This window comes from Haplochromis burtoni, unplaced genomic scaffold (genome assembly GCF_018398535.1).
Source record: "Haplochromis burtoni strain Fernald_Lab_line unplaced genomic scaffold, NCSU_Asbu1 Contig_26, whole genome shotgun sequence".
NCBI classification, from domain to species: domain Eukaryota; kingdom Metazoa; phylum Chordata; class Actinopteri; order Cichliformes; family Cichlidae; genus Haplochromis; species Haplochromis burtoni.
In genome coordinates this window covers 2,322,536-2,347,543 of record NW_024582387.1, presented here as the reverse complement: position 1 = coordinate 2,347,543, position 25,008 = coordinate 2,322,536, and the positions used below count along the sequence as shown (strand labels likewise).

The window sequence follows — 25,008 nt, the reverse complement described above, 5'->3', positions numbered from 1 at the left end:
AATGAGTTTTTTGGGTTCATTGAGAACATGGTTGTTGTTCAATAATAAAATTATTCCTCAAAAATACAACTTGCCTAATAATTCTGCACTCCCTGTAGGTATGTAATATATACATATATGTACATACGTTTTAGGAATGATTTTATGGATTGTGGCAATATTTTGTGTTGTCAACTTACACCCTGGATAAGAACACTGGGTATTAACTCTAAAGGAGGGGCATGTTTGTGCCCTTCGTTGTGGAAAGTTGAATCCGTATCTGGTGTTGAAACTGTCCTGTCAGTCACAGCTTCTTAGCATTAAGCTTTCTGTTATAAGTTGTGTAAGGCATGCATTAACTTTTGAGACAGCATAATTCAAAAAAAATTACAAAAAAAGAGAAGAATATAAAAAAAATCTCAATCTTGAGATTGAAAAGTATTTAACATTGTGTGTGTAATGATGGAAGTATTCTCTCCTTGTACCCTACATGCAAACTCAGGGCTATTAATCTGTGCAGTCTGCTAATGATATGTTTTGAATATTTCATTTGTGTTTTTCACTATGGAAATTTACACTTCAGCATTTAGTCATACAGGCTATTTTCTGTACTGCCTTAGTCAAAATATTGATTTGCATTTCATTAGGTAGCATGACTGAGAACCTTGCATAATGTATTCACAGTGCCACTGTTAAACTCCTATTCCTTTGCATGTTCTTTTAAATTTGTTCATGTTTACATTTGTAATATAATCAGTTTTAGAGTAACAATCAAAATAATTGTGTCCTCCAAGATGCATATTGAAAAACAAGTTTGTGCTAATTTAGTGTGGGTGGAAGTAAATATATAAACAGCCTATAAACTAAAAAGCCTGAACTGGACATTTGTGCTAAAAAAAACCCCTATGTTTTAAACTGAGCTAACAATTAATTTTGTTAACTAAATGTAAAATAGTACATTTTAATGGAATGTGATCTAATTAATTTACTTACTTTTATTTACCAAGTATATTTATAAATTTCAGTGGCATTTTACTTTTATCGCTTCATGTTTATGAGGGCCAAGAATAATTGTTTTGAGTGTAGTAGCTAGCTTACTAATAAGAGACTAGAACCTGAGGATGTACAGTACAACTCCATATCTTAAAAATCACATTCTTTGTTGCGCCATCCATTAGTCTGCACTAAAGCTTATGTGTGTTACATGTGTCTGGAGTATGCAAGTCCTTAATCCAGTCATTGATTATTTCCATTATTTCCGAAATGTTTGTGAATATTCCAGTGTGGATATGTGTTGTATTACTTATAATACAGAGGGATATGTAGAGTTTGTTAAGTTTCAACTTGGAGAGATAAAAAAGCAGACACACCAAAAGGAAAGTAAGGAGGTAAGTCTTGTTTTAAGATTTCCACAAGGTTAGAGATAGGCAGATATGCGTTACAATAAATGTCAAGTCTCCTAAAAACAACTCTGCTTTTTTAAAAAAAAAAAAGTATGGGTTGTGAATTTTAAATTATGAAATGTTTCTATTCATATATCAAGTAAAAACAAAGAAAAGGAAAGAAAAACACAACTCGGCTGAAAACAGCCTGCAGTGATATTGTCAAGAATCACAGTTTATAAATCAGACACAGGCACTACTAACAGAGAAAGCAAACGTATTTACACGTGTAGTATATCAAAAAAAGAAGCCAGTTATTTAAAAGAGAAGCACAAAATGTGTACGTGTCTATCAACAAGGTGATAAGAGCAGCCTTGGGAATGCTGAACTGATGATTGTATTTGTCATTGTGTCATTTGTTTTCCTCCCACTTTTCCCTATAAAATTGACCTGCTGCTGTGCTTCATCATGTTCTGAGACAGTGGTAAGAGTAGAGAAGATCTTGATTTGTTGAAAAGAAAAATTAAACAATCTGTACATTAGTGACAACCATGCAAACACAAAAATAGAAATGCACTTTGTTCTCTGAAACAATTCAACTTTGATCAGAGGTCAGTTTAAAAAAATTGAACTTTTCACTAGGCTAGAGTCTAAAGCACTGAGGCAACTGTGTGATTTTCAGCGGACATTTACTGACATGAATAGCTTATTAACATTTTTATACCTCAATGATACCAAAAATCATGATTGTTGCTATTTAATCATTTTCTATGCTTATGTTAGGTCAACAGATTTTTGGTGTCTGTAATAAATGGAAATATGGCTTCTTTTTGTAAATTGCAGTTTGACAATTACCTGTATATTAAAAAAAAATGCAGCCAATTCGAGACAAAACCATTTAGTTTATGGCAAATACAGAAGCGTTTCAAAAAAAGTGATGGGAGAGTGTCAGTCCTTTTTTATAGGCGAGTCAAACGGTATAAAAACTGGTCACCATTCAGCTGCCTGGCTTCACTGTTTCACTGCAACACAATTGTTGGTTGAAATAACAAAGCATCTTCTGCTTCTTTGTCACGAATCAACATTAAATGACATATATGACATTATTTGACTATCCTACAGAGATTGTTTCAACTATATTAAAGTCAAAAGACAAATCCCAGTCAGTCAGCGTGCATAGCGTCTCTTGAATTTGGCAAAAGTAAGTATTCCCAAACTTTTCACATTGGAGGAACAGTCCCCGCTGTCATTATATTGTCAGCAGGGACTTTGTTGTTGTTATCATTCAGAATGGCATGGATTGAGAAGAGAAAAATTGTTGAATTTATCTCAATTTGCACACTGAGGATGAGAGACCAGTGGGTCCCAGAGGATGACTGGCAAAAGAGGTTGAAGGTGTCGTGATTCACATCTCTGTGTCAGCCACGGGGGTCTGGGTGGCAGAGTGTCCATTGGTAGTGGGAGTAGCGTTGGTCCCATTTTCTGGAGGAGACTCTCCATTGACAGTGGGCTTATCAACTTGCTCCTGGGGCAGAGGTGCAACAGACACCAGTGTATTGGCCTGGTTCTCCTCATCAACCTGAAAAGACTCGGCCTAAGAGAGAGCACAGAACCAAGACTTCATTTCATAACTTATTCTGGATTAGAAGAGCTTTAACACAGGCCAGCTACATTTTAACATACAAGCCACATGGTGTGTAATTGAAAATCGATTTGTTTTTGTGGGAGTTGTTTAAATAAGCACACTCTCAGTTAATGTCTTAGGGTGTGTGCTTTTTCCTTGCAGTTTCCACACATACTTGCTTTATTATTTTTCTTGGCGAAAACAAAGTTTGAAAGTGCGATGGTTTTTACTCTGTCAGTGAGAAGTTTGTGGCCATGACTGATTCTCACAACAGATCTTGATTAAAAAAGCACAGCATCAACAAGCTGTTACACCAGCAATCACATGGATGTACCACCATACGTAATGTACGTGATGTTCTTTAGACAAAAAATTAAACCATCTGTATCCCCCAGGCAAGAGGCTGAAGCAGAAACAAGAGAAAGCACCACCTTAGCTTGCTTTCTCTATTAAGTCAGGAATTGACTGTAAGATAATAACACATGTGATCTCAGATCCATATGTACTGTTTTTTTCTGGAAAATTTACAGTCACTGTGTACTTTGGTTAGATCAGGTTAAAGGTTAATTTCAGCTATTTACTCTTAAAAAAACAACCCAGGTAAGAAGGTCGGTATAACTGTTATAATTTACTTCATTGCTGCTTTTAAAACACAGCACCCACAGTGGCTATCATGTGAAAAGCAACTATTAAAAATCATGGATTTTTGGCAATAAATCTACCCACCAGTCGGACTCCTTTTGAGTTCTTGCGGTGCATCTTGAGGTAATAACCAGCTACCAGCAGTGCAGCCAGCAACAGGCCAGTCAGCAACAAGGAAACCAGTACCAACTTTGAGTTCTTTCCCCAGCGAGGAACAGCCTCCTTCACATCAGTCTGATTATAAAAATGTGTACAAAGTAACATTAGTTGAGTGTTCAGTCATAATTACAGCACTTGTAGAAAACCAGAAAAAAAGATCACTGTAGAAACTGAAATGGGCGCCATGAAGGAGTTATGTTTTTAATACCTATTTTTTTTTTACTTGGAGAAAAAGATCTTCATTATCCAGTGACAGTGCCTTGAGAGACTTTGGGGGAAAACAGCTCCACTCTTTCTGGAAATGTATGCATAGTTGCTGCAATATATTTCCTGGCTTCAAAGCAGTGTCAAAAAAGATGCCAGTAAGCAGATAGACAGCATAATGAAAAATGAAATGTGTCAGAAAGAGGGAATTGCTTATAAGGTTGTTCAGTATATGTTGGAACAGGGAGTGAACTGTAGAGTATGACAAATGCAGAGAAACAGATGGGTGTAACAGGCACACCCATAACCAAATATTGTTCCCTAGGTATTAGAAAAAAATGTTTTGCTGCTGACAAGTGGATTGTTTGTGGGGTTTGACACCAAGTGTCAGCCTGATGCCTTTGAAAAAGTCTCCAAACTCTTTTCGTATTTCGTATTTTTCCCATGAGTAGCTTCCTGTCGAGTTTGATTATGAGTCAAGTTTTAGTGGCTCTTTGGTGCCCTCGTGCTATTGCATAGGTTTGAATCTTTATCTATCCGTAACAGATAAAGTGACATTATGACACAAAGACAAAAACAAAAGGTAATTGGCACTGAAACTACATCCAAATTATATGACTATACTGACACTTGTGTGGAGTATTTCTGCAATATAGTGTACTCTAGGTGGGACTTTACCTTGTCTTTTATGTTGTCGTTGTTGAACTTGTTAGCCATGCCTGTAACATCATCTGTAAATACACAAATGTTGGTGTTTTTACTGTCACGAGGTAGACATAACCAGAGGGTGCTATATTGTTGGACAAGATCATTTTTGCTTTAAAAATTTATTGGTGTTTTTTAATGTTTAAGGCAATAAAGAAGATGACATTAATGCAGATTTTGCAGGAATTATAACTCCTGCCAGCCGAAACATAAAAAGCTTATTATAGGCTTCAACACTGAATATCAAAATTTCAAACTGAGCTTATTAAAATATTGGTACTGACCTTCAACATATTTCCCAGACACAAGGATTTCATCGGAGTTGTTTTCCTGATAGATCTCTAGTTTACAGTCCTCACTACACAGCTCTTGTAGAACGCTTTGAATTTTCACTTTAGATTCCTCCTACAAACAAGACAACAAATAAAAGGTAATTAGCACTGAAACGGTTTTCACATGTCAAAATCTAGAATAAACGTGAAATTCATTGCTAATACCAAATCATTAGCTCCCTTCAAAATCACAGCACCAAACCTTCAGTATCACCTTTAATCTTTCTCTCATTCCCTAATCCCTTCACGCTCAGTTTCATTTCTCTTTGTCTTTAATCCAGTCAGGGCTATCACAATTCTGTGTGCTACCTTTTCATGTAATCTGATCCAAACAACAGAATCTACCACACCGTAGCAGCCCTTTATCTCAGTTCAAAAAGGAACAGATGGCAGGACACAGTAACAGACAGCCAGGGAATGTGCACGCTTATCTGATAATTCAATTTTTATTTCAGTTTCCCTGCAGTGGCACCAGAATGGTTCAGTTCCATAAATGAATGCACTGCACTAGATAAGCCTTTCAATTACATATTTAGCTGGATAGCCAAGACCTTATTTTGCAGGTCCATCTCTGTGTTATATGCAGTGTCTCATATCAGGAACTTCGCATGCCATTACTGAAATACTTTACTCTTTAAATAACGCAAGGGTAAACGCCTATATACCCTACTCTGTTTCAGTCCCTCCCTGTGAGCAAGGTTTACTCTCTGATCTGAAGCACGGTTCATTTCAGATCTCGGTTTCATCCTGTTTATAACCATAGCAGCATAAACTGTACTGCTCAGTTGTGATAAACTTTACATGAACCATTGTTGTTGTTTAATTTGCTCTAGATTAGAGCAAAATTGTTCCTCTGAAATGACAGTGAAAAACAGAAATCCTTGGTAAATGTCTTTGACTGGTGGCACAAGAACCCCCGATGTTATTCTGCTGGTTACAGTATATTCTACAAGGCATTTGCTGCTCAGGCTACATGAGAGCTGTAGCTAACTGAAACCATATCTAGTGAGTTCAGACCTCCACATAGCTTTGTAGACCTCAAAGCTGTTATGCTTAGACACTGGAGAATGTATATTTCTAAACACAAACACACCCACACACACACCCACAGTACTGCCTGAGGTCTCTTTACATTATTCATTTTACAGTAGTGGTGAGCTTCCCATCATGCTCCCACTCCCTCTGCACTCATAGCACCATACATCCCCTGGATTACATACAGCAGAAATATTTTTGGACATTTCCTGAGCAGCGTTTTTCTCTAGCTTCACTGAGATGTAACAGTTACTGCCTTCAAAATGAGGAAAAATTTCCTGCTGAGCTCATGTTCGCCTGATTGCCAGTGGGAATGGCAACTAAACCAATCCGGGGAATATTTTTCTCTCTAGTGCAGTTGGTTGTTTGTGTGAGCACAGGATGAAATGTATGCAGGAATATTTTAAGATTCTTTGTTTTACTCTCGGCTATTTCCGTCTTATTACCTGTATGATTTTGTATATTTTTCTTCCTGCTACGTCTTCCAAACATTTTCATTGTACACCGAATATGAGAATAAGAAACAGAACTTACACAGTTGGAGGATGCCTTGAGTTTCAGACTGACAGCACTTCTGTCTTCGATAACCTCTTTGCTCACGCATCTGACATCATCCTTTGGCACCGGCTGTAAAAAGAGAGAAACCAAAACTCTTAACTTTGATGTGCCCTTCTTACCATTAACTGCAGCATGGCACCAGCCCAATGTAGCCAGTTCCTCTAACCAGTGTTTATACACAGAATTCGATTTAGTGTTGAATTCCTTTGTTGCCCTTTCTAATAATTGTATCATACTTTGATCCTATGTAAAACAATCATCTTAATTCCTATGGCACATTCAAAAACACAATATCTGTAAGTTATTTAAATTAAATCCACTAAACATGAAACAATATGAAACACATAAACAATGGAAATTTACAAAATAGAATAGAATTAAATTTAACTTCATACAATGCAATAAGGAATTCAATATCTTACGCATGTTGGGTGTCCTGTCATCTCTCTGTTTTTAGGTTAATGTCATTCAAGTGCCTAAAAAGTGAAGTATTAATGCGCTCCTCTGCTAAGCTACTTTTTAAGCTACTTAAAAACATCCTTTTTTTAATGATTAAACTGTTATTGATTTTCTATCATTTGCTGATTTCCCTTACACCAAGTCCAAATAACATTATGTCTTAATTGCAAACATGTTTGATGCTCCCAGAACAAGGAAAAAAAAATCTAAGTCACACTTTTGGGATTGAGCTCAAATATTCAGAGATGACAATTTGTATCAGTTTTTGCTGCAGGGATGACATTTTTGAGTTGATGAACAAATGCAAAGGAAATGTATTTTGTATGAAATCCATCCTTATTTTCTTATGCAAAATCAGCTACCACTAATCCTTTTTCCACATCAGGAATCGTTTGCAAATAACGTCACGCCTCAGTATAATTTGCAACATTTTAAAATTTGATGTAAAACCAGGTGTCCCTCAATGTTCTGTGCTTTTGCAGCTATATGTTATTCTAAAGTGAGTATTTAAAGTAGACGTCTTCAAATAAGAAGTACTAAAATGATTTGTTTTGTCCTTTTTTTTGTTTTAAATCACATTTACTTGTTTCTATTCAACAACATGCTTTTCTCGGTCTACTCTTCCAGATAAACTTCAAACTAGTAACATTGCGTTATGTTATGACAGCCTGTGCAGTCTTACCTTTGGTTTATTGTTAGGTCCGTCACCTCTTGAAGGTGCTGGAGTATCTGATTCCAGAATTTCCGTGTGTACCACAAATTCTGTTGCACCAAATGCCTTCTGTGTAGCTTCAGTTTGACTGTAATCATTGTCTCCCGGCATCTGTGTAGTTGTAGCTGCTGTAGCCGCTTGAGTTCCTTGTTTATCAGTAGGATATACCAACTTTTGACCTTGTGAATCATCATTTGCTGAAAATATAATTCAGTTGACATGGTTAATATGGTAAATAGCCATACAATACACACAGTTTCGATTCCAGGCGTTTGCGTAAAAAAGGTGGCAATTTACTTATTATTAAGTATTGCAGTTTGGTTTGAAGTGTGTGTAGACAAATGAGTGGGCTATGGTTTTAGAAAATTGCATGAGGTTATATGCAGTTCATTCTGAAAAATGATGATATTATTTCAGCTACAGCAATCCATTCAGCCCAGGGGCTTAGGTACACTTTAAATGAACTCTATTAAGTATGTGTCTGTTCGTAGGGACACTGCAGCCCTGTGTTTACAGGTCTAAGATTTTACATTTGTTCTGATAATACCTGTATTCATATAAGAATTGTCAGGACAACTTGGTATTTTTTTGTGTAGATTGTGACTCAAATAAAGTACTCTGTTTTTTCTTCACATAAGTGAGTCCATTTGTCACACACACAAATAAATCTGTACATTAAACCTCAATAAAAGGTATTATTATTATGTAATGTATAGTGTTTCTTACCAGGAAATTGTGATGGCTTTGGGACCATGTCTCCACGTACTATCGACGATCCCACAGCCGCCGCTGTTTCTTGTTTTATAGGTGCGTCTGTCTGCGCCATGACTCCTGCTGTTAAATCAGAATGCATGTTAAGTATGGGAAAGAATCTTTCAAGGGTTTGTTTTGCATTCAGTTACACGGAAGAAACATGACTTATTGAGTCAGTTGTCCATCATTTTAATTTACCTATGCAGGTGTGATAAGAAAGTAGGTCAGAGCTGTTACCTCTGGTGGCAAATTTAGCCATCGGAGGTAACAGCTTGTAGCATGGATGGAGAATGGTTTTTAAAAGTGTGCTAGCTTAATGTCAGTTATTATCTTAATGTCTGGACTCGATGAGAGCTCGTCAGTGTTCTCACAGTATTATTTCTTCATGTCCCTCGAGGCCTCTGGAGTGATGGAAGATTAGGTAACAGATCGTAGTGCAGTAAATAACTAAAGTCTCAGATCCACGGATCACATCACAAAGTCATTTACTCTGAAATACAATCTTTTTCGCTTCAAGGTTTTAAAAAAGATCCTACGTTTGCAGTCACTTATTTTTGTTTAGACACAAATGGAATGTACAAAATAGTTTCCTGAACTGTATTAATTTGGGTTTCTATCAACCTGTTAAATGCCCTGACTGAATGTGCTGCTGAAAGACACCAGGCAGTGATGCCACAGCTTTTTCCAAATTATAGAATTATGTAATAGGTTACGGCACAGTTGTTCATTTTTCAGGAGACGTGTGACTTTAGGAAAAACATCTTTGATTAATTTCAAAACCTGTAATAACCTGGATTGCTCTAAAGACACATTTGATTTTTGTGTTCGTTTGCTGCTATGCTGCTGCACTCTGCAGTCACTGACTCGAGCTCTTTATTGTGTTTTTGTTAGGGGTAGGATCTAAAAGTCCATACAGGGTACGCAGTGTTCATTCTATTTTACCCAGCTCTCCCTCTCTCTGTCTAACAACAACAGCATTACCTCACACTCAAAACATTCCCATAATACCGTTCTTCTGCAGATCTCATTACTTCTACACTCTTACTAAGTCATTCCTTATTGTCCCATATTAAGTTTGTGATTGATTTCAGGTTTCAGGTTTGCAGTTGCTCTGTACTGCCCCCTCTTGACCTACATTGACTTCATTTTTGTTTGTGCATACTGTATACAGCTGTTGCACATTACGTAGATGAACATTAGATTTCTGTGTAAATTTAAGCTGACATTTTACAGCAAACAAAAATTATAAATGGTATATTTAATGCTTACCAATCAGTTGAATTCCTAGTATGGACATATATTCATATTGTAGTTTTCTATTCTTATATAACTCACAGCACCTTACACTACAAGGCACTTTTAACTTTTACATAAATAGTCATACAGTTTTTACTTTCTGTTCATTAAGCCAGAGTAGGAAACTACTTTTGTACTTGGATACTTTGGCATGGAGAGCATACAAACTCTCTCCACAGACAATATTTAACAATAGAAGGTCACTAGAAAAAGTTGCATTTCCTGCGAAAATGCATTGTAGTGGAATCTGCTGTAAACAGTTGAAGAAGCGGAACTTTCTGCTGAAAAGAGGTGAAGAAGTGGAATTTGTGCTGAAAAGCGGTGAAAAAAACTTACTGCATTCACACAATAAACTATTTAAAAATCACTGGCATCTTTGTGCCATGCTGTTTTCTAATACTTAGGACCCATTACCAAATGCTGTACTTCCTCCTGGGCTTTTGCAGCAGCAACCTTCAGTCGCTCTTTGTTTGGGAGTCACGCTTCCCTCCACTTTTTCTTTGATGAATGAAAAACATCTTCTTTTGGGCTGAGATCAGGTGACTGATTTGACCATTGAAGATATCTTTTTTCATTGCCTCGAGAAACTCTTGCTTTGCTTTTGCTGTCATTTTGGCTCGTCATCCATTTACACTGTGAAATGCTGCCTGATCAGTTTTGCAGGATTTGGCTGAATCTGAGCAGAGTGTATATCCCTGTACACTCGATCAGCAGTCACATCATCAGTAATCAGTTTATTAGCACAGTTCCACATGCCCGTGCTATAACATTGCCTCCACCGTGTTTGATAGATGATGTGGTAATCTTCGGATTATATGCTGTTCCTTACCCTCTCAATACTTTTCTCTTCCCATCATTTCTGGTAAAAGTTGATCTTGGTTTTTCAGAACTGTGCAGCCTCTTTTAAATTTAGACAAATTCTAATCTTGCCTTCATATTTCTGACATGTATCCTTCTCCAAATACTTATAAACCTAATTGTAGTTTAGACTAAATATTGTTGGAACATTTGAATAACCTACACAAGATGTGATTTATTATTTATTTTATTTTCAATATTTTTCTCACATTCTAATTTTTATTGGTTGTTGTGTCATAACTCATCTTTCTTTTCAGGTTGCTTCAGCTTTTCTTCGAGTCATCTCTCTGTCACAAGCTGGGGTCTTTACATATGGGACACATGTGTTTACACACTGGTGACACTGTGACACATTTTCACCAACTTCATAACCCATTGTGACACGCAGGTGCCACGAGTACAGTGTAAACATTGTGTGTGCTTATAGCTAACAGGTGGGATGGTAATCTCTAAGGAGTTCCTTTGGCATGATTAGTGTCAGCAACTGTCTATTGCAGCTGTCATGTCAGATCTGTTTTGCACTTTGTCATTGTTTTTAATTGCTTTAGAAAACACATAACGGTCAGTGATCTTTTCTGCATCTACATCAAATTTACAGTAAATTTATCATATCATATGATATATCATATCATATCATATGAAAGTTGCAAATATGAATCCTCTGTTTGACTTCACATGCACACACTCTGTATCTCTAGTTTACTTTCAGAGCAGGGACCATCTTCCCTTGTTAAACCTGTCTTTGAGATCCTTTTCCAGCCTGCGGCCTACAGCTGCCCTCCCTCCAGTCCCTCCATGTCTGGGTGGTCTGTCTGTTTATTTTAATGGAAAGGAGGAGGTTTAGTATGGGTGAGATGGTAAGGCATAAATTAGGTTTTCTCATACAAACGTGACATACAGGCTAAAGCTGAAATGTGTTGTTTCAGCTCTGAGGTCATTTTCTGTACTGCATTGACAATTAAAACCCAGTCAATTGTGCTGTAAAACAAAAGTCTAAAGATGTACACTGTGGCTGATTGTTATGTTTAGTCCTCAGTAACAGTCTGGCCTTTGAAGCAGACTCTGCTGGACGCTGGGGAGATGTTGTGGTGAATGAAAATGATAACATTAGCAATATTTTAACATATTTGCTGGATAAAATTCAACTATAATAATGAAGCAAGACCATCTCAAGCACATGTTTATAATTGGCTGCAACACTTTTATAAATCAAAACATGCGTGTTTAGCTTGAGGCGAAATAACACAGGGCCTTCTGCAACTCTGCCAACATTGCCAGTAAATCCTGTCCAGCTCTCTGACCAGCCATCACTCATTACACGCAAACAAGTTTTCCTGACAGACCAGAAACCAGATGGAATGAAACCTCTGCAATATAATTACCTCTTATGATCAACATTTACAAAAACATTTGGATCTGAATTTGATCGCATTGTTTTTACCTAACAGTGCTGCTTTTTTGGTAGATTTTTTTTACACTTGCCGTCTGCTTTGGTTATTGGTTTAGAGGCAAGTCTGTTATTTAAAGGTAGATTGTAGCCTTGGCCTTTGTGCTGTAATCGATACAGTGGTGTTATATCCGTATTTTAACAGATTTTCTAACAGCATGACCTTTGAACTCACCACCACCTCATCTCTCTTTACCTTTCACACATTCATTTAAACTACAACTAAATGGGACTTTTAACTGGGTTTACTGAATTCTTATGGTATGGTATGTTTTTTGTCTTTCTGTGTTTAATGTCTAGAGAGGTCAAGATATCAGTCATCAGCCGTGGGTCTAGCTATCACTGCACAAACAAGGCAAATGTAACTGTTGTAATAGACGTAGATTCCATATGTTATTTAGCGTAGGCCCTGACTTCATTGCCCTCTTAAAGATTTTCCCATCAGATTGCTCTGAGTAAAGTCTGCAGTCTGGATATGCTAACGCACACCCCCCATCTCTTGGGACTCTGGATGAAGGAATGTGGCAGGCTTTGGAAGGAGACGAGCCCTCGGTTCCACGCCCTGCTCCCTCCCAACCCTGTCTCTCTTCACCCTCTCCCAGTCACGCAGAGCTAATCCCAGGCATCCAGCGAGATGAGATTTAACTTCAACCTTCACACCTCCCACAGCATAACATTGCGTAAAGCAGTTTAATTTCTTTCACGATGTTCCAGAAAGTTTGCAAAGATTGCGTCATGGTGTACTGTACATAGGGTGACCAGATGTGTGACCCAAAGACTCCCCCCCCCCCTCTTTCTTCCCACATTGTGAGACTGGGTCCCACATTTTGATTGTTTCTAGTTAAGCCAAGGTTCAAAAAGAGACGCGCTGACTAAGGCATGTTATTGGTACTGAAATTCCTAAATGGTCACAAGCAAGACTAAAGAAATGTAACAAATGTTGCAACAGAAAAAAGGGAATAATGAAATAATACAAATAATATTGGATATGACTATAAAAAAATTATTTTAATTTTCTTTTTATTGTACTTATTTTACGAGGGAGCTGCAAACACTTTGATTTGGCAGATTTTTTTTTCATTGATGACCTTCCTGATGCATCGCTCAAGGGATCTGTTCTTCTTTATTGACAGGTTTTCACGTAAATTGTCAAAATGCACCCATGTAACTGCAACCACTCTGCATGCTTCACTGTATGTATATGTGAAGCATGAGCCAGCTGTTAGATGCTTTCAGTGATCTAGCCTTACAAGCCTTTGGCCTCCTGTCCCACCCTGGCTTCCATAAAGTCCTGTGATACATGATCACGAGGGGAGAAAATATAGCATTGTGTGCCCGTGACCTCTGGCCTCTGCCTGCTTCTACTGATGAGAACCCTGTAACGTGTAATGGGGCTTAGTGAGGTGATAATGGTCTACACACATCAGTTAACCACCATGTTAAAGTCCTAGTGACCGAAGCCCCACTAGCCCCCGCTGCCACAAAACATTTCAATAGCTTTAATTCACAGTTTGTTTGTTTTTTATGGGAAACCAAAAAAATATGTTTGTATATATGTATAGAAATGTGTTGTTTTTGATGCTAAACGCCAACACTCTCAACACACACACTGTAAACACTCTCAAAAATCATGATCATACTATATATACTTGAAATAGTCTCTTGTCAGCAGGACAGGGATGTCTTGTGCAGTGGTGAGTGAATGGAAGCTGTGGAACAGAGTAGCAGGATAGATCCATAATGAATGCCATAACATCCCACATGCTGTTTGATCAGCACTGCGTCAACAGCATGCAATGTATAAACATATAAATTAGTTGCAAAACCAAAATCTTTTATGGAGTAATATTCAAAAAATACTTTAAAAATTCTGCAGGCATTCTACAATTCTACACATATTTGAATCGCTGCAGTATAGTATAAAAGAATCCCTAAAATAATTTCTTTTTAAAATAATTAATGCCCAAACATGGAAGAAAGCTTATTTTACGGTCATTAAGTGGAATTTGTCTTCATCTGAGTCTATCTCGATTTCAGGCAGGATTACAGAATGACAAAAACAGCATTCATTGATTTATTCATAGTGTTGTTTTCTTAAGGGATGTTTTCATAATTTAGTATCAGAGTTTGTTAAGCATACACTATGGAATGTGACATTGGAGCAGAGTCCCGTAGGGTTAAACATGCTCTGCAACTCTACCCTCTTTGAAACAACAGTCTGTTGACCCCTACTATCTTGACCCTCCCCACCCCCTACTGCACCCTCTCTGCACCCCCTACCCTGTCATTTCTGTCACGCCAATTAATAGCAGAAGCCAGGCCATTCTTCTCTCATGGCAGCAAACCAACTGAATCTTATGGTTTCAATCAGGCCAGTGAAGCAGAATCTACCTCACCCAATGCTGCCCAGCTGTAACATTCACCCAGCCCAACCCTGAAGCCACTGCAGCTTCTTATCAAGAGTGTGATGCCTGTTTCTAGGGACCACAATCAGGAAACATGACATCTGTTTTCAATTGCAAGCAATATATTACTCCCCAACCCCTCTCACAGACTCACACACCCACAGTCACTCTCTCAGTTGCCCGCTAAAGTTTCACTGCCTAGTGCGTTTATGAAATGAGCCTGTCTGGTTTGAACCTGTGTGTGCAGGTAGATCCTGTTACAGTCAAAGCTGAGGATCAGTTGATAAAAGGCTTTACGTGGATTTTGTCCAGAACAAATTTAAGATTATACCTGTTGAAAATCGACAGGAATTATCATAGCTAGCACACGTTTCTGGGTGGTACTGAATAACAATCATCTTAATGCATCAAGAAGTTGAACTAACTGCACTTAGTCAATGCCCACAGATTCATTCTCTGTATCTGAAACACTGACGTTATAAACCTGGGCACTGTAGGGGGAAAAATCCCACTGCCAGGGCCAGATGGATGAGGTACTCCTCCACACTTCCTTGTAAACTTTTAGTTTTACAGCAAAAAAGTCAACTGGAGACTAATAAACACAGATGCTTACAGCAACATTTCATAACACTTTCATTAATCTATATTCATATAATTAACATCAGCTTTCCCAGCCATAACATGGACACTTATCACTTACACATACTCAGATATGGTGTGACGTTGAACTAGAATTCTTGTTTAATTAATATTAACCTTGGTCATTTATAGGAATTTCCTTGCTTGACTAATTATCAGTATTTCAGTTGTACCACAACATATATAATGAATATCTTGAAGTTGAATCTTAAAGTCTTCTCTTTTTAATGCACTCCAATAAAAGTAACAGTTAGAATGTTAATATTTATTAACTCCAAGGATAACACAATGAACTCATTCCATCCATCCATTTTCTTAATCATTTATGCACCTCAGGGTTACGGGGAGCTGGAGATGATCTCAGCTGTCATTCTGTGAGAGGCCAGTGTACCTTGGACAGTTGGCTAGCCTATCGTTATCACAGAGAAATTACCAATCACTTACACTCACATTCACATCCATAGCCAATTTAGAATCAGCAGTTAACCTGTGAACTCTGGGAAAAAGTTGGGAGTACTTGGAGAGACCCCACCCTCAGTTTCACTCATAATGAGAGAACACCAGACATGCAGGCATGGGGAAACATGAAAGTGCCACAAAGAAAGGCCCCAGCCTTGATTTAAACCCAGGACCTTCTGGCTGTGAAGGAAATAGAGTATGTACATGAAATATATTTGTAGTTTGTTTATGCAGTGATAATTTTCCTCAGTCCTTGCTTCTCTGGTACTCCCTTTTATGTAATTTGTAGATCAGAGCAAATGCTTGGACCTCCTGGTTGTTTTTATAAAGCCGCATTTTCGGCTATACCATGTGAATGTATATTCACTGTTATTACACACACAGTAAACCCAAAAGTACAAAGGCTGGAAACACTTCAAAGCCAACACTGCTGAGAGGACAGTGGAAAACAGTCTGCTCTTATTAGTAATGGATAAAGGAAAACACAATGCCAAGCAAACGAGAATGGTATACATGTTAAGTGCGTGTATGTAGTGTGTGTTTGTGTGTGTGTATCAGCATGTTTACTTGTCACCGCTGGCTCACTTGACACTGAGGTTTGACTTGAGATATTCTGTGCTGTGTTTCTAAAAATGAAATGAACAATCTGTTGCTGACATTTTTCTAATTCTTTTTGCTACATCTCGGACTTTAGTGATTCTTCAAATCAGCTCACAATGAAGTCAACTTAAACTGTTTCATGAAAAATGAACTCATTGTCTGGGTAACATGCTTGTTCACAACATCTGTATGTCTACTCTCATTTCATCAGAGTTATATGGTAAACCCATCTTAATTTTATATATAGATAACTGCAATGCTCACATCTCCTTGGTTGGAAAGGCAATTCAGGAATAGGGATTGTTGCCTACGTTTGTAAACTTGATTCTGTGGTTGAAATATGCTTAAGCTTAAGTGGTCTGTTTTTCATTTGTACTATAAAATCTGTTATCTTCTTTATTGCTATTCATCTTTATTTGGCATGCCCATTTGGCCCAGATACAGTGTCAGATGCTTTGAGCTGCTTTGAATTAGCAATTCTCATCAGAACACTCTTTTTCTTATCCAACTGGAGAATAAGAGTTTGTATCCCTCCAGATCTGAATCGATAGTCCACTGTTGGTTGAAACTATATGGGTGCAGTTTTATTTTGCAAAGCCGATGCAGCTGCCTCCCTTTGCTGATGACCTCAATCCCATAAGTTCTACATGCCATAAACGGGACATGAGGTTTGAATTAAGTCCCCCAGTGTGTGATTCATTTGCAGCCACAACAGAGGGCACTCAAGATGATAGTAAAGCATGAGCCAAAGAGCTTGAACGAGAGCTGTTTTTGTTGTTTTGAACTTTCCTATGCCACTATTGAATCTTAATATACATTTTCTTCTGCGCATATCCTATCTTTTATTTTTGTCTTTTTCTTTTCCTGTCACCAAATGTCTGTTTACTGGTATAAAGTAGGGCTGCCACGATTAGTCGACTAGTCACGATTACGTCGACTATCAAAATCGTCGACGACTGATTTAATAGTCGACGCATCGTTTGAAGCTTTGTAAGATCCTAAAAGACGCAGGAATAAGTAGTAGGATTTAAGAGTGTAATAACGGACTGAAACAGAAGATGGCAGCACTGCATGTACAAGGATGCCAGCTGCCGTTAAACCCCGAAGAATAAGAAGCTGTGTCCCAGAATTCATAGCGCAGCCCAGCTCAGTTTCCAACAATGGCGGCAGCTAGTTAGTTTTAATATTACTCTTATTATTCCTTCTGGGTCACAAAATAAACGTTTAACATATTTTCAGGCGAGAATGTAGCTGTGTAAACCTCAAATATCTGCTCAGTTTATCAAGACACATATTTTCAAAAGCGCTCTGACGTTTTCAGAGACGTCTGTTACCCACCAGCTCGATAGCTAGCCGGGGGCAAGGCTCACTAGAGCCCGGCAAATCGTTTTTAAACCCACCGCCGTCTTTCGCTACTCAGGTTAAACATATACAAATCCCTTAGATAACTTAAAAATTTTATTGTTTGGCTTTTTTTTTAGTATTTTATTTGTTCCTGAGTAAATCGGTTTGGCTGAGATTAAAGTTATAGTTTTTACACAGCTGAATAAACGTCAAGCAGACAGCTGATTATCAGAAGTGTGAGATGCTCGAGAATATACTCCGGTGTCCTGTTATATTTTAGATATCAAGGAGTTTATTAAACTTCACCAAAACAATCTGCAAATTTCATTAAAATTCGCAATCGCAAAAATAATCGGTGACTAGTCGACTATCAAAATAATCGTTTGTGGCAGCCCTAGTATAAAGCTACAGATAGGAATTCTATTCAAAACTGGTTTCAAATGAATTTAAAACATTTGCCACATTTAAATTAAGCTATTGTAGGAACTAAACTTTAGAATAAGTCCTGCAATGTGAAAAATATGGTGACAACATCACACAAACATGAGTTCCAACTGTCTGTGGAAGTTGAACATCCTGATATATCCCCGATGGCTCCCCAAATCTGTTGCTACTTCACCACAGCCTTTTTTTGAAATGCACATTAACATGCAAACCCCACACCCTTCTTCCACGCACGCTTCAACTGGCCTCACGTTACAACCAGCTAAATATAAATACACATTTCTCAAAGTCCTTGAAAATCATGGGAACCAGTGCTGTAGAAAAGGAAACATAACACCAGTGGAATGCCCATAAATAGTTCTGTTGTACAGTAGAGTGCAATACAGAAAAATTAACTAGATAATACTTAAAAACTGTTTGGCTGTATACTCAAAAGTTCAAAATAGAGATTTTAACTTGAAATATCAATTCAAACTTCACTGTACCTCCTCATAATTTAAAAAAATCACTCTCTAAAAAAATCCCTTTGTTTGCCTGGGCAAACTACAAAGTAACCTTTTTCTGAGAAATATGTTGGGGAAAACAAATCTTTATCAACTGCTTTTACAATATATATAGATCTATTTTATGTTGGAGACAGTTAGGATTCCTGGGAATCAAAGGGTTGTAGGGTTAAAACCTGGATTCAACTCAAAGACCATTCAAACAAACGCTGCTCCACCCCAACCCCACCCTTACAGTTCACTCGAATTCAGCAGATGAGCATGTGATCTGAGAATTTGTATTCTTTGCATTTAGTATTTAGTAACTTACCATTTAAAAATGAAACGATGAGGAGCAAAGCAAAAGGCGGCATTATGCAGGGCCTGTGTGTTCTCTGTGCGGAGGATGCTGCCATTCTTGTCCTGAGCGGACACACGTCCAACGGGTGTGAGTAAAAAGAGAGGGAAAGAAGACGAGAAGCTGGTTGAGCCAAGGCACTTTAGGGTTTCCTCTTACCCAGAGCAGGATGGTGTGGATAAAGCCCCACTTGTGTTCTGTCAGTTTTTATATAGCCACCCCCCTTTCTGCTTCACTAAGGCCCAGCCCTACACCCCGTCTTCCACTTTAACCCTTCATCTGTGCCCCCACCCTTCTAGCAGGCAAAAGGAAGGCAGACATAGGAAAAGCGAGTAATGAGATCTTGTTGGGGTGTTGTGTGTTTTTTAAAAAAAAACCCTCTGCATTCTTTAAATGCCTCTCAATGTTTAGATTATATGTGCATTAAAAAAAGTGGTTCAGTGCTTGAGATATCCTTTATAGCAGTGCTGTATTGTGTGAAGTGTTTTGGTGATCACTGTTCATTATTTCATCCATTCTCTGACTGGGCAACAATGTCTGTTTGAACTGTGAACCCTGTCTGGACGGGAGCATTAATCCATTCACAATAAAAGGTGATAGCTCACAATAAGCTGTGACATTCAAGTCCTTAATAGGCTTAAAGAAATAGGCCGTGGAGCAGAATATCATACTCGAAACAAAGGTGCAATCCACTGTTATGTTAATAGCATTAATCCATTTCAGTGGCCTGCAGTCCTCACTACTCTGCAAGGCCATCAATCAATGCGAGTCTTGCCAGTAGTTGAGACACCACAGGATACGCTTAAACCTTTCACACTTCCACAAAGTCCTGAAAGCATCTAGCCCCCCTGCAATTTGAGGCTCTTTGCTTTACTTTTGTTTGCTTTCATGCTAGCTCTACTCATGCTCTGTGTGAATTGCACATCTGGAAACACTGGTGAAGGTATGCTAAATGAGTTGTTAAAAAAAAGACCCACCCTAAGGCCAAGAGAAATGAGCAACAATAGTAAGTCGAGGAAATTCACATTCTCAAGGAACAGTCTTGTAACTTGATACCAGCAATGCCCAAATCTCCCTTGTTCCTGTTTTAGCCCATCCTTCCCCCAGTCATTGAATTTCCTTCCTGTAACACCCCCACCCTCTGCAGACCTCTATCAAACATTGAGCTCAAACAGTGGGATGCTGAGGTGGGCAATTGGCTCCTTACTGTGAGCCCAAGATGAGCTTTTGCTGAAAACCTCAAGAAAGAAAGCAGTGGTATACCGATGGCCACAGCTGTAAGCCATCAGTCATGCCACCCCAGTAAAATATTAATTACACTGTTAGCTAGTTAAGTATTTCTTCAACTTGAGTCCTAATGAATCACAACTTGAGTAGTCAATGACAAGGGACAGGTTTTACCTTTTTCCCCTCCACAAATCACAACAGGATCAAAATTATAGTTTTTCTTGCCCATTGTATATGTTTTCTTCTGTAACGTTTTATCCAATAAAGTTGACCTATTTCCAGTCATTTAAAGTCCTATATTTTATACTTTGTCTGTCATAGGGAGTTTATTCCCAGTTCAAAAATAATCCTTGCATTTTACGCAGGGCTTGGTGCAGCCCCTCAGTTTATCAGCTGTTTAATAAAACCTGTTTTAGCGTCTCGCTGTTAATGCTCTTCTCTAACGTTCTTCAGTTTGAGAAGCTGCACCTTTCAAACAAAAGGTTTAAACAGATGATTGTTGGGGTTGCTGTTCTCTCTGACATTGTAGTAATCTAATAGTAGAAAAACACTTTGGCATGTAGCATTTAGAGCTCTATACACCAAGCTTTTGGCTCACAAGGATTACTTGTTAATCTAATTGCTAGAATCTTTGGATAAAGCAAAGCCTATAGGAAATGTCCAGGGTTCAGAGAAACTAATTTATAGTTTCTCTGAACCCTGTGCGCGCGCGTGTGTGTGTGTGTGTCTCAGTCAGTCTTGGTTGTAAGCGCATTTTCAGATGTCATATTCAAGTTTTTGCTTTTTAGTTGTATAAATCATGTGCATACGCCTCGGAGCATGTGTGTTAAATGCTCTCTGAAATGTATGATGCATTGTCTCATGGGCAGAAATACTTTGCTTGTAGTTTCTCACAGTGAATCCCCTGTAGATTTACCCTGTACTTTAAAGACCACAAAAATCTCAAGCTGTTGCAAACCATTTTGTAAAAATGTGTTGTTTTTTTCATTTGTATGCATTCTTTTCATTTCTATTTTTCTCATTTTATTCAGTCAACACACACTTGCTTTCACATATACTCACCTCCTTTTGCAATCAAACACAGTAAAAGAAAGCATGTTTGTCTTTTAGGCATATGTTAGACTAGATCATTGTTGGTAGTTAATTTCTCTTTTGTTAATGGTGTTTGTGCTGAGGAAGGTACATTAACCTGAATTGAACCTGCGTCAGAATTTCACTTCTTTAAGGCGTCAATGGCGTTTTATCCATGCAAACTTGCTTGGTTGTTAATTGAATGGCTCTGATCACTGAGGCTAGTCTGGTGAATCAGATGAGTACTTTAAGCGGCAGATCCTCTTTACTTACTAGAGATCATATTAGAAGGATATTACCTGGATTATATTCTCAGAAGACATGTGCTTCTGAGATTATAAGAAAGCCTCTTTTAGCCTCTTTAAAAAGACAGAAGCTTTCTTTATAGTTTTGTTTAAAATGCGAATCTCAATGGTTGACTACTAGGAATGTTTATTTTATTTTGTCTGAGAGCACAAGAACGCAGGGTGTCCACACGCAGTGGCTTATTTGTGTGAGCTCAGGCAGAGTTCTGAGCAGGAAGCTCTAAAATGGCAACTCACCTAATGTTTTGGGAAACACATTTTTTCCACCCATACATAATTACCAGCTCAATTTAGAAGATTAGTAGTTCTGTTCTGACTTTAGTCACAGAAACAGCTGAAAAGCAATTAACACACTTTGTAAAATGAATTAAAGGATTTATTGTAAAACAAAACAAAATAGTGTGTTCTTAATTTAATTTAAATTTATTTATTTGTACAAACATGCAGTAACACACAGCCACAAAAACACATACTATGTAATGCAGATTTTATGGCACTTTGAAAATGTGAGCTATAAAACCAGATTGGCTACCTAGGAGGGAGTCTGTCTTGAAGTGATTTCATGAGTGCAGGAGAGAGGGAAGCTGAGAAGGAGGGAAAACTTTGGGAGGAGCAGAAGTGGGTGGAGATTTTGTTTCAAACTCCAGCAAATTTGGACCGTTACCTCTCTAGGCTGAGCAACGAGAGCCGTGCGGACAAATAACAAAAACAGTGTCACTCTTCCCAAAATGAAATATGCTTTCATTCGGGGCATTTCAGGGATGCATCCATGTGGCTGGGCTCAGTATTTCAGAAACTGCTCATCTGCTGGGATTTTCCCCTCTCTAAACTCTAGAGTTTAAAGAGAATGGTTTGAAAAAGAGAAAATATCCAGTAAGTGGCAGTTCTCCGGGCAAAAATGCTTTGTTGATGTTAGATGAGAATGGCCAGGCTGCTTCAAAGTGATAGACGGGCAACAGAAACTTAAATAGCCACTTGTTCCAACTGAGGTATGCACCTCAGTTCGATCCTTGAAAGAGATGCAACAGTGGAAGACCACACTGGCTGTCACTCCAGCTAAGACCTGGAAACTTAGGCTAAAGTGTGCAGGGTCTAGTCTGGCGTTTTCAAATATAATGCAAGTTGTTTAATTTTTTATTTTTTTTGTTAACTGTCGATAAAAAAAGTTACATCCTTACATTCTATAAAATTAGCTGAAATATATTGTCACATAATTACTAGTTAACAATAACAGAAACTGTAACCTATCCTATCCTGATGTGAACACACATTCAGTCTTTTTTTTTGTTAACATGTATGAATACAAAGCCAACAAAAAACAAAGTTAAAAACCAGAGAGACCCTTAAAGTGATGGAAATGTGGAAAGTGTGGAACCACTTACAGGTAGAAATGGAGTCTGCGAGCCCAACTGCTCATCATGCCTTTGATAGCTGTTAAAGAGACGCTGGGGTCAGCATTCACTCAGCTTTAACATCACCATCACCCAGAGTTCTTAGCTAACTTTGTGTCAGCATGGAGTCTGTGTACAAAGGAGCTGAAGTTGTGTTTGCAGTATGATGCAGTTTTTCCTGTCCTGCTGAAAATGCTATTGTCCCTTGGTTCATTGAAAATAAAAGTAATGTTCATGTCTGTCTGTTCAAATACTCCTGAAATACTTTTTTTGATTTCTTTTGAAAAATTTAAAGCTATGAATCACTCCACCATTTTCCTCTTCCTGAACACAAACTGAAATCAGCTAACTGAAGTGCAAGTACGCAGGAAGAAATGAGGATGCCCCCCCAAATTTCTAACCATCTGATGTGCAGGTGGTTGAAGAATCTTTGTTACACAAGTAAAGACAGAGCTGTAACCTTAATTGCTGGAATTTATTCCAGTCAAGATGTTATATTACTGTTTCTCTAAAATATGTAATGTGATTATAGGAACACGTTACTTTGGAGCGTGCTACACCAAACACTGAAGGTGGCTGAATCATGTGCTTGTTGTAACGTATCTGCTGAAATGTATGCTCATCTCTACCATATTTCTGTGGTATTTGCTTTTTATATACTTTATATTTTTCTGCTAAAGACTGCTGCAGCCACTGTTGATGTGGCTGCTCAGTGGAAGTGTGTGGGCAAGTAACATTACCAGCACATAGCCAAAGCCACTGTCAACACTCTCAGTATGTTTTAGCTACTCTAGGGTGTACATAAACCAGAGTTTCCAAATGTTGTATATCATCTACTAACCCATAAAATGAAATAAAGCCTTCGTTAATGTTAACTCCACTGTTATTAGAGCGCTGCAGTGATGAGAGGCGGTAAGACACTGTTAATTATATTGCATGGATTTGTGTTTTCTTCTATTTTGTGGGACAACAAACAATATGTGCAGCATTTGGAAATCATTTAAACTAAAACTTGGGCCTGTTGAGAGGCCAATTGGCATGCGCTTCATAAGGGCTACAGCGACGTGTTGGAAATCTTACTTCTCACATATGCAGAAGACAAAGTCTCTCACTTTTATCTAGGTTAGAAGTTTAACGTCTACAGATTAACCATAGGGTCTCTGATTGACCAGTCAAAATAGCTTCACACAGAAAAACAGTTCATCACAAAAATTTAAAAAATTTAAATAAATCTGATACTCACTGAAGTTGTACTGAATTTTATCATTGATTATTTCTTGTTTTTTCTTTTCTTTTCCCTTTTTGACATTTACATGTATGTTGCTCTATGATGTACATATCTGGCTTTGATGCACAGATTTATGCACACCGTCTTAGTTACCCAAAAGACCTCATTGATTGTATTTATTAGAGTTTGAAAATGATGTCATTTTTATGTATTGAAAAAATGACCAGTGATACAGTTGTCCCAATTTATACAATTTATACCTTCACAGTACAGTTGCACTAGTTTCTCTTCTCCCTGTCCTATGAGTGCTCTTTCTCAAACAGACATAGGTGAAATGAAATCTTTTTAGTTGCATTTATTGCAAATTGATTTGTTACCATGCCAGTGAAAGTTTCCCATGAGTTTATGTTAAACTCAAGATAATAAGATTTAAAAAGTCAGAAGGGGAAGCTTCTTCTTTTCTCAATCACTTCTGTCATCCAAAGATTCCTGACACATGATGCCATAACCACAGAACAACACAGAATTTAATTGAATTTACTAGCGAACTGTCAAATAACCTTATATAATTTTTGGACTCAGAATTGGAATAATATTCAGTCAAATTATTAGATTTCTTTATTTCCTAGTCCAGTTGTCGTCAACTACATTTGTCCAAGAGACAGAATTTTCTCAGCAGGCACTGTGAGGGGCCAGATGCTCTTTTAAAATAAAATTAATATTGTATCCTAGGTAATATATTATTAATATATTATTATTTGATTATACTAACTTTCCTCCTAGGTTTATGTTAGCCTTCGTCAATGTTAAAAGACTCGCATTACTTATACCGCAGAAACCCACTAGAGGGCGACTGCAATATTTTAGGCTTCGTATTTATGAGGCTGTCAAGCACATGCAGTGTTGTAGT

The 25,008-nt window shown here is 37.9% G+C and overlaps 1 protein-coding gene across 1 annotated transcript; it reads right to left on the bottom strand.

Annotated features, from left to right (window-relative positions):
- Nucleotides 1–1,360: 1,360 nt before the first annotated feature.
- si:ch211-286o17.1 (hematopoietic progenitor cell antigen CD34) lies at nucleotides 1,361–19,078 on the bottom strand. The gene is made up of 8 exons (XM_005917900.2): nucleotides 18,850–19,078; nucleotides 8,518–8,625; nucleotides 7,762–7,988; nucleotides 6,597–6,689; nucleotides 4,980–5,100; nucleotides 4,669–4,721; nucleotides 3,712–3,861; nucleotides 1,361–2,955 (listed from the first exon to the last, which is right to left on the bottom strand). Exons 1-8 carry the CDS (start codon nucleotides 18,932–18,934, stop codon nucleotides 2,767–2,769), a joined length of 1,026 nt encoding a protein of 341 aa, XP_005917962.1. The 5' UTR covers nucleotides 18,935–19,078; the 3' UTR covers nucleotides 1,361–2,766.
- Nucleotides 19,079–25,008: the final 5,930 nt, after the last annotated feature.